This window comes from Phoenix dactylifera, chromosome 17 (genome assembly GCF_051530095.1).
Source record: "Phoenix dactylifera cultivar Ajwa chromosome 17, Ajwa_hap1_PhDact_Kaust_v1.1, whole genome shotgun sequence".
Classification (NCBI taxonomy): Eukaryota; Viridiplantae; Streptophyta; class Magnoliopsida; order Arecales; family Arecaceae; genus Phoenix; species Phoenix dactylifera.
The window spans coordinates 6,110,158-6,120,552 of NC_143206.1; the positions used below are offsets into that span (position 1 = coordinate 6,110,158).

At 35.8% G+C, this 10,395-nt stretch overlaps 1 protein-coding gene across 1 annotated transcript; it reads right to left on the reverse strand.

The window, feature by feature from the left end:
• Nucleotides 1–2,866: 2,866 nt before the first annotated feature.
• On the reverse strand, nucleotides 2,867–5,391 carry ORC5 (origin recognition complex protein 5). Its single transcript, XM_008809584.6, has 5 exons — nucleotides 4,457–5,391; nucleotides 3,927–4,346; nucleotides 3,503–3,815; nucleotides 3,251–3,392; nucleotides 2,867–3,144 (listed from the first exon to the last, which is right to left on the reverse strand). The coding sequence occupies exons 1-4, from the start codon at nucleotides 5,263–5,265 to the stop codon at nucleotides 3,342–3,344; spliced, it is 1,593 nt and encodes a 530-aa protein (XP_008807806.2). The 5' UTR covers nucleotides 5,266–5,391; the 3' UTR covers nucleotides 2,867–3,144; nucleotides 3,251–3,341.
• Nucleotides 5,392–10,395: the final 5,004 nt, after the last annotated feature.

The following is a 10,395-nucleotide window of genomic DNA, read 5'->3' on the forward strand; positions in this document are numbered from 1 at the left end:
TAGCTGCTCGGCCAATCTTCTTCGTCTTTTTCTCTACTTCTATCTTCTTTTGTGTCCCTTTCTTAATTTTTTGTTGGTCTTTTCTTTCATCTTTTCCATGCCACTATGAGTGGCGCTGATGCCAATGCTCCAGAGGGGAGTTGGCCATCTAATCACTCTGTTCGAGGTTGACAACTGCCGTCTTTGGGTGAGACCGAGTCTAGGATCCGGTCGGGCTCGGATTATGAGGCATCCATCCTCACTTAAATTTGAATGGATTTGAACCCCTAGCCTGATGAGGACATAAGAGCTTGAACGGGAAGAGTATGTGAAGACCTGTGCGGGTGTGTGTTTAATCTCATATTGGTTATTCGCCAAGGAGATCTTAGGTACTTATACAGGACTAAAGAGCCCAAAAAAGTATTTTTCGGATAGCCTTTTTGGATGAGATCCTAGGTTGTGATAGATTTCTCTAGCGATTTTTATGGATATCAAAAAGCCAAACATGGTTAGCGGCACTTATGCTTGCTCGTTATCCTATAGCCTCCGCTGCCCTTTTTTGGTTACTTCATAAGAAAACTGAATTTCCAAAGGACATGAAACATTCATATCATCTAATTCTTGATGGATTTAGAGCTAATATTTTCCTTTTATTTTCTTTGTTTGAACCAGCAAGAAACCGATTACCTTGTCAAATATAAGGACAGACCGTCATACTGTCCTTTGGAGCTCTAGCTTCCTGCCTCTCTTGCAAATCACACCCATGCTTCATGGGCTGTGGGACAAAAGTTTGATTGCTTTTCTTAATCTCAAGCTGCATGGCAAGCTTGCTTCTATCAGTACGCCCTCTGTGCCACTAGTCCTAATGTCCAAATTAAAACAAAAAGCCTCATAAGCTAAGCAACGATGGCATCTAAGAAGGCACCTTCATCAAATCCTTGAGTAACAGTCGTTCAGCATCTTCCAATACATTTGAGGCGTACAAGTTATTGCTTTATTGGGAATGTACATTTCATGATGAACCTGAAAGGAAGCAAACTCCATTCTAAATGTTTTAGAACAACAGCACTGATGCACTGTGCTGCAAGCAAATTAGTACATAAACTGTATCATTAATTGATACAATTTCACCCAATATGACCACTTTAAAAATTATGCACCAGCTCAGAGGAATGGTTTGATAAGTGTAGACAAAAGAGAGAGATCAAAAAGCATATGAGATAAAATAGTAAGGAAGGACTGATATTTCTATATCTTTCAGAAAATGTGGCTCCAAACCAAGCAGTATGGAAGAAAATGATTCATTAGCTGATCCCAACTAATTTGGGACCGAGTCTTAACTGTGTTGGGTTGAGTTGAGAAAATTAATCAAAACAAATTAACACGTCACCCCCTTGTATACTTTTAGAAAGTCAAGTTTTCTTGCATTGTAATGATTTTCAGAAGTCCCACATGATCATAGCACAAGATTTACAGTAGAACTGTGTCAAAACTTTTGAATATCAACTTTTTCCATACGTTGTCGGCACTTTAAAAATGACTATGTTTCAGCTCTTCCAAAGTTCCCAATATTTTTTCTCACATGAACAAGGAAAAATCGAAGCAATACTGAAACATCAAATACAAGCTGAACTATTTGTACCAGTGAAAATGAAAATGCTTATTCAAAATTTATTCCCAGCCATATCATGAGTTGCTGCTGGACGGGCATTACTTCCTCCAATAGCTTCCAAATGGAAAACAGCAATAAATTAATTTAATAGATCATTTTGTTTTATTTTCTAAAGGAAACAGCCAACAGATCAAGATGAAGTGGTTCATGAGTCAATATAGGGAGTTTAAACGATTAAATTTCTGAGATGTTACTTCAGTTCCACACAAGTTTATATCAAGGCATTGAGTAATGAGATCACATCAATTACTAGCTTATTAAAAAAAAGTAATTTATTAGAATCTTATATGACAAAATATGCAGTTAAAATAAAATCAAATAAAAACTCTATTGGCAGATTTTTTTAAAAAAAACAAAAGATAGAAGCCATCAAATCTCCCCAGACTCTAGCTGAAAGAAAATAGATCCTATCCCTGCCAACTCAAAAACTTGATGCGTATTATGGAGTCTACAGTAGCATACCTAGCAACTTTCCTTTAGAAAACTAATGCTAGCAACTTCCTTTACAAATTTGAAATAAATTTCAATACAAAACAGTCAAAAAGCTAGATAATTTATGTGCTTACAAGGACACGGTGGCACTCCGACATTGTAGGTGCACTACCGACATCCTAGGCAATTAGAACCGCAATGAAGACATTTGGAACCTGCCTAGGCACCTGTCTAGTGCCAAGGCAGGAGAAGAAGAAGAAGAAGACGACATTTGGAACCTGTCAAGATTGGATACACAATAAGGACTAGAATTCTACAATAAATGAAATTCTAACAAAAATTATATCAAGTTTTCATTTAAACATACACAAACAACACGCTCATGCATGTCTTTATGTATGTAAAAACATATGGCAGTGTTATATTTTAAAAAGAAAAAAAATGTATACCCACCCACACAATGACATGAGAAACCCAACTTGAACCAAACTTATGTAACATCTTATTGCACGGGGAACAATGAAGATTAATTCTATAAGTAAACTGAAAATTCACTAAAGCCGGAGTATAAAAGACACGACCCTTGAAAGAAAGCAATAGACTCGGAGAAGACTTAATGATGACGATTGAAAAAAAATAAACACTCGATCGATCTTTGATTAAGAAAATAACTGCATGTCTATATTATTTAAAAAAATAAATATGGAACAAACTTCCAGTGAAATCTCAGCCTTAAATTTCTATTACTATTTTGAATTATCCAAGCAACTACAAACATCTACATAGATAAAACACAGCACCACCACCGCCAAGTAAAGATCTCTTTATTCCTTTCCTCCAGTATGATGGCAGCAGCAGCCATAATCAACAATATGCGATTGTTAGAAGTTTAGTCACAGAGTTTTTTTTGGTCCTTGGGCCTATATCAGGATTAAATATCATACTCCCCCAGCTGTTTTGAGTTTAGACTTTCCCCATGCTATCTCAGCTTGCCTTCTAAGCATTGCCTATCTCAAAGGTACTGGAAGTCAGCATATCTAGATCTCTGTTGACAAGGTTATCTGCAATCAAAAGATAGTATTCAGATCAAACTTAGCTTAGTACTTCACTAACAGATATGCCAAGGTATATTGAATGGCAATAAGAAAATAGTGATGCTATGCTTGCCTGTGCAAGTTCTATCTAATCAGGTTATCTGATATACTCTCCATGATATGATACAACACCACTTGCTGCTAATAACCATTAGTATTCAAGACTATCTTCTATACAAATACTTCGACAGGGGGAAGTTTATGCTCCTTGCCACCTATCAACCATTCAAAAACTACTGAATTTCAAGAAGATACATGATAAATCTCTATGTCAGTAAAATCATTGAAGGAAATCTATGACAGAAGAGAGAAGAGAAGTGCTCACCTTCAAAGCCACATCCTCATCAACAGTAGAACGATATCTAGTCGAGCCTTCCAAGGGGCAGCTTCCGCTTTTGCATATAAAATTAGCATTGCAGAGAGTAGACAGCTGCAATAGAACATCAGACATCAGCCCAACATTCCCACTTTCAGTCATCATCCCATCTTCGAGCTGTTCTTCCTCCAGTGTACCTTCACCGACTGATGTGATGCACTGAAATATAGCTAATAACCTTTCCAAGGGGAAACTCCCAGGTCCCTTCATATGCATTTCTTCAGCCGTTTCATCTTTTTGATCCATAATTGCCTGAGAGCTCCTACACACAAATTAAGAAGAACAAAAGTGATCCAAGGATCTAGTCAATCAAGTAGCAATAGCACTCACATAAGCTTTAAAAACAAAAAAGGAAAAATCAAAGAGGCCATACTTCCTCCTTCGCTTATGATTATTAGAGCCTCCGGTTGAGTCGAAAAAGGCTGCATCAAGAGTAGCAGGGTTTCTCGAAGCAAGAAATGCAGAGATGAGAAGATATTTTGCAGATACTGACATATGAAAGTCCAATTCATTAGAAGTCTCCCTGCCATTTAATTTCCTTATATTTCCCTTCTTACTACAAGTTCCCTCCTTATTAGCTTCAAAAGAACACTCGGAAGGAAATCTGAATGTCTCATTTAATGAAGCTGCCAGGTGTGGCTGAAGGCGAACAAACAACCTTCTCTTCATGCTCTCATCGGGAACCAGATTCAAATCAGCTAAAGGTTCACAATATTTCTGAAATAGAGGATCAAATGCAGTAGCCAACTCATCAATCCGTCTAGTAACACGAAAGAAGGGCTTCAAAACGACACTGCTCATTTAGTAAACATAACCAAGAACATTAATTTTATTTCTATCAAATACACAATCAGGAACAAAAAAGAATTCAGTTACTGAAGTATGAAGGCTGATCCAATTCACCTGAGAAAAGAGGAATAGAGTTTCGGATTGGCTCGGCTTCTCAACATAAGAATATTAAAAAGATCATCCACTGTATAATCAGGAAAATGCACACTAACAGGCTCAACAGAACCAGTCATCGAATAATAAGCATCAGGCGCTGCATTACTGATATAAATCAAACCCACTTCAGGAAAATTCAATACATCAAACAGTCTAAACAGCAAAGCAAGAATATCCGAGCTCTTGTTCCACGACCGAATACGCTCCACGTTATCAAAAATCAAATAAATCATCTCCCTATTGCCATCCAATTTACTCTTTTTACCTCTAAGAGATCCTGTCACCTGAGACAGCGCATCTCGAAGCAGGTTGACGAAGTCGGAGGCCCTCTCGCAGCGCCGAGCACTCGAATATCCATTGCCGGGATGCCTTCTGTGGAGCAGCAACTGGTTGAGCACCGACTCGAAGAGGATTCGGGGGGAGTGGCAGGAGCGGCAGCTGGTGTAAACAAAGGGGCGGTTTAAATGGTGGAATATTTGGAGGATGGCGCTGGTCTTGCCGGTGGAAACGCCGCCGTATAAGAGTAGAGGGAGCATGGGGGAATTCGGGGGCCCGATCAGGCGCGAGATTTCGAGGATTTGTGCGCTTCTGCCGGGGAGATTCGAGAGAAGGGTGTCGATGGAGAGGGGTTCGTCGGAGAATAGGAGATCAAAGGGTAGGGATTGGGGAGGAGAGAGAGGCGGTTTGGGGGCATCGAGTGAGGGTTTGGAGAGGGAGGAGGAGGACCTGGTTGTTCTTCTTTCCGGGGTGGCCCCTTCCGTGCCCATCTCTGTCTTCCGTTTTCTCGCGGCGAAACCTTGTTGCCTTCCTTCCTTACTGCTGGCTTTGCCGATTCCGGCCGCTCAAGTTCGCATTCAAGAAACCCTAGGTTTTGCCTGCTCTGCGAATACGGGTGCCGGAAAAAGAGAGCGAAAAGCTGGCGGGAAAGGGGCGTGTGATTTGCACGTGTTCTTCCTTTATACGTAAAGAAATCTAATAAATAAAAAGAAGAGAGAAAACTCAACCTCTCTCTAAAATTCAAGAAAGTTTATATATATATATATATATATATATATATATATATATATATATATATATATATATATATATATATATATATATATATATATATAAGTTATTTGAAATATCAACAATTTTTGTAAAAAAATAAAAACTAGTCATGCATGTTAAAATTATCTAAATATGTTAAAGATATCAAAATAATATCTAAAATCGAATTTGAGTGGAGTTTTCTTAATTATTTTAGAAAGTCGTGTAAAAAAAAAAAAAAACTCCTCATGTTTTCTTGCATGTACCAAAAAGAAATTGCTTTTCAAAGTTTTGTAAAAAGAAAAAAATATTTTATTTCTCATGAAAAAAACCTATAGTTCACCATATAGGATTGGGCTGATTCAATATCAGTCTTCGCTCAACCTTTCTAACGGCTACTTGATCTGATGTTCTTTTTACTTGGTTTGTTAAGTGTCATATTTAAGTCGCTTCCTAGTTACTCGACTTGCTCCATGGGTAAGAACGAATGATATCGAAGTTTTAGACTTATTTGACTTAAGTACTTGATTCGAAGCCTCCTTTGATTTGAAATTCTCCTTTATTGTATTCTGCCTCAGAGTTGCCGCATCTACAATTATCCTCGAGTTTTAGAATATGATGTAAACAATGCCCTCCACATCACATCAACTATTGATTAGGAAGGTAATGGAATGTACTAAGCATCATATCTATACTATATTAGATATTGATACTCAAGCATTTGAAATAAATATGTCTTTTAGATTTTTTGTGCTTTCCAAAAGATATCTCTCCTCTAACTATGATTCATGCCGATACACCTCCTCTTCCCACAAGGATTGACCATGTGTTATCACGTGGCAATTTACCCAATTTGATTAGGTTACTTTTCGAGATATCGCAATCTAGTAGAATCTTTTTAGGGTACGGTTCTATACGGTGTAGAGGTCGTTATTAAGTCTCGGAAGGTCATCTTCCATCTTATCACTCTCAGTAACTCTTGCCTTTCGAAATCTCTTCATCTTTGCCAAGCTTCTTGCTCCTGTTTTGCAGTAAGATGAGTTAGGATCTCGCTTTGTTTAATGCCCTCGCTTGCAAGAGGCAAGAACAGCTTGGCCGTTTTAGGGTTTTGTAATCTATGGACACTCGGGTGTTGATTCAAGAGTTCTCTAATCTTTATATGGTAGGCCATATCAAGTCCCATGTGCATGGACACCTCTCCTATATCTTTCTTCTTCATCCCAATGAAACCTTTCTTTATGAGAGGCCGGAGTTTGAAACCTCTATTTAGAGAAAACCTCACTATCACCGACAATGGCCCACTCAGTGTTATCTCTTGAACCATTGGTTTGACTGTATTTCCCAATAAAAGTCATTTACATAGGAAAAGAATTGCATCTCAAATATCTTAGCCTTCTCGAGGTTTCCTTCTATGGCTAACCATCTTTGATTCTTGTTGTTCTGTGCTTCTCATCCCCCTTAACCAATACTTTCCACTTGAACCACTGTATACTAGCCTTAGATGGTTGTACTTAGGGGTTCTCCTCAACCTCAAATTTACTAGGAAAGTATTCAACACGAACACTTTTGTTGATGTCCCTAGAACGATTTTGGCCAAGACTTAAGTACAAAGGCTAGCTACAACACTTATGTACAAGCCTTCTGCTAGCATACTAGGCCAGTCTCTCATTAGGAGTATATCAACTTTTTCTCGATTTAGGTCTATAAATATCTTTTATGCTCTTGATCAGTTAAGGTTGTGGAGGCATATATTAGGTTAGACACAGTCTTGGCTAAGGATCTGCCAATAGCCTTATTTGCTCTCGTACTAACCTATCTTGCTAGGGTCTTGGAGAGATTACTTTAGAAAATTGGAGATATGAGGATCCTCTCTGGATTTCTCCAGATAGCCTTATGCTTATTTCCAAAGATCCGACCACTCTTAATCGATATCCACAAGACCACTCCTATCGGTAAGTAGTATGCTTGCTTGGAGAGCCTTTTTCTCACTTTCCCATACTATTTCAAGAAACTAAACTCTATGAAGGTTCAGACCGTAGAAACAAAAACCTCCGTTTTCCCTTTTTTCATTTCCCAAAACCTATTTGATTAGTATTCCCACAGGCCGAAATGTTTCCAAAAGAGACCAAATTTGTGGGGATTCTTTGGAGGGACTTCTTAGTTCCTAAAGATCTTCACATTAGAATGGTTATAGAAAAATCATTCAATAATAAATGCTTGGTTGAGTATTATTCCTCCAATTGGTTAAATGATCAAAATTTGGTGCTTTTAAAAAGCAAAGCTAATTTCCATTCTAGCAGCTGCTTCCAAGCTAGGATGAAAACTACCACTTTTATATTGGCCATAGATTTTCAAGTAAACATATAGTATACCACCATAGCACAGAAGCCCCTTTATGGCCATTATTATTATAGTTGATCACGGGCCTCAGAACGAAACTCTATTCATTTTTAATCGAGCTTTGGGTTGGGCTTATTTAAAATTTAACCTTCTCTGTGCCCAAACCCAACCCATAATCAGCTCTAATTATAATGTGGTGATTAATCTTGCTATATTTTATTATAATATCATAAGATTATATATTTTAAATCTTGCTCAAAGATTTTATACATACATGCATACACACATATAAGGTTCTACATGATAAATTATCAAAAAAAATATAGCAAAAATTGCCCATACCATAGATGTTATTTTAATGAAATAATTAACTATGATTTCAAATCTAATTTGCATACATTATGTAGCATTAGAAATATCACAACCTTTATCATACTAGACACTGGATTTCTATAAGTTCTATATCTTAAATCTCTTGAATTATTACACACCAATAGGCCCATGCTTAAGATGTACTTATATTCCCTAGTTAACAAGTGAAAGTGTAAGGCTGTGAATGAATTGGTCTTATTATCTATCATAGTTAATGATAAAGTTAGTTCTCATAGAAACAATAAAGAACATATTGCATATAACACCTAGGAATACTAGGGACCAAGAAATTAATAAAATTCATGAAAAGTCAAATAAACAATGTGAATGCACCTAGTTCACTAATTTCTTTGCCTCAATATAAATTATGTGAGATTTATCAACCTGTTTCAGTATTGACCTTATCCTATTACACTTCCCTTTCTATATCATCCTCTAATTATAATAATGCTCATAAAATTGAAAAAGCTTGTCTCTTAATATAATAATTTTTTATTTTAGAATTTGACTAATTATTAGCTGAAATAATTAAAAAATAAATCTAGAAGTCTATCATATTCCTTGAAACTTATATATGCTCGTTTGATAAAGTTAGGGCTACTGATTGCGAAGGTCTCTTTTTTCTTCCAAAGGTGTATAGTATTAATCTTCATTCTTTTGATAGCTTCATTAGAAATTATATAGTTTGTAAGCTCAGATGTTAATAGCAAGGTCGCCGTCTCGGTACTGGACTCTGTACTAGTACCATCCTATTATAATGTCAGCACATAATATGGTACGAAATGAGGAGATGTACTAAATATCGGTACAGTACGAGACTGCATATCGGTTTGGTAGCGTACAGTACGATATGCTAGGTATAGTATGGTACCGACTAGCATGTCAAGTACAATACGATACCGACTGGTATGGCAAACCTTGGTTAATAGTATTATCATCATTTGTTTGTGCTATAAGTAAATGCTTTCATCAGATATCAAGTTCTAGCTAATGTACACAACTATTGTTTGACAACATGTATAAGTTTAGCGATCATAAGTTTCTCATCAATTTATAACCATAAAATATTCATACCTCATAATTTTTTTTATTACTAAATTGTGGATCTAATTAGTAAATTAAAATTTTAATATTGCAATGAAAAATATTTATTTTTGTAATTTGGAGAATTTCACAATCGATTAATTATAAAGATTCACAATTTAAGGGATGGAGTGGACTTCACCGAAGAGATAATAGGAACATTTATTTCAAAGATAGATATATTAAACGAGGTATATCTATGTAATAAGTATATATTTAAAAGGATACAGAGATAAAAAATATTGGAGATGAAGAGGATGCCAATTCTTGAACTCATGCCGAGGTCATCAAGGGGGAGACTCCCAAGCCAAGATCGAGAAGTATATATATTAATCATATAAATTTAATTAATTGAAAAAATAAAAAAAAATAATGAAGATTTTAGAGAGTAGAATCCAAAAGACTAATATATAATTTGAAGGTAAAATTCATCTTAGATATCTTAGGCTATGAATTATTTAAAATCTATGTGGAAAGATTTGGTAAATATTTGTGTTAATTGTAATTAACTAGATTGAAAATAATTATATCTCATAAATTATGATATTACATAATATTAAGTGTCAATATACAATTTTTAATGAAGGGAAAGAATTAATATGCACATCAAGAAGATTTTATGGACTAATTTGCAAACATCCATATACAAAGTATATCTAATTACCAAAACAAAATATGCGCACTATATCTAATTTCATGCCTTGAATTTCAATTGCATTAAACAATTGGCCTAGTGGGACTGATTTTGGGCTACTAGTCCATTTTCCTATTATATTCATCCTTTGGGTTCCTATTTTTTGCGATTGTTTGTAGCCCATCAAATTTATATGCTTTAACCAACTACCTAATCCATTGAGAGGACGCATACATTATATCAAGTGGACATTTGAATTTTTTTTATGTAAAAAAATTGATTTAAGAAATTCCATGCAAGAAGTTTTTTTTTTTTTCCTCCTGTCTTTCTTTATAGGCAATTACAAGCATATAATTTGTGCTACATAAAGGATATGATTTTTTTGTTTCTTTTCCAAGTATCCTTGAAATGCAATATATCAATGTAACAAATTATACAA

Bases quoted from the DNA above. Each gene is read 5' to 3' on its own strand.
- ORC5 (XM_008809584.6), bottom strand. From the start codon at position 5,265: ATGGGCACGGAAGGGGCCACCCCGGAAAGAAGAACAACCAGGTCCTCC. The intron at 3,816-3,926 runs GTATGGCCTCTT...ATTTGTGTGTAG, and splicing joins AATCATAAGCGAAGGAGGAA to GAGCTCTCAGGCAATTATGG. The intron at 3,393-3,502 runs GTGAGCACTTCT...AATGGTTGATAG, and splicing joins ATGAGGATGTGGCTTTGAAG to GTGGCAAGGAGCATAAACTT.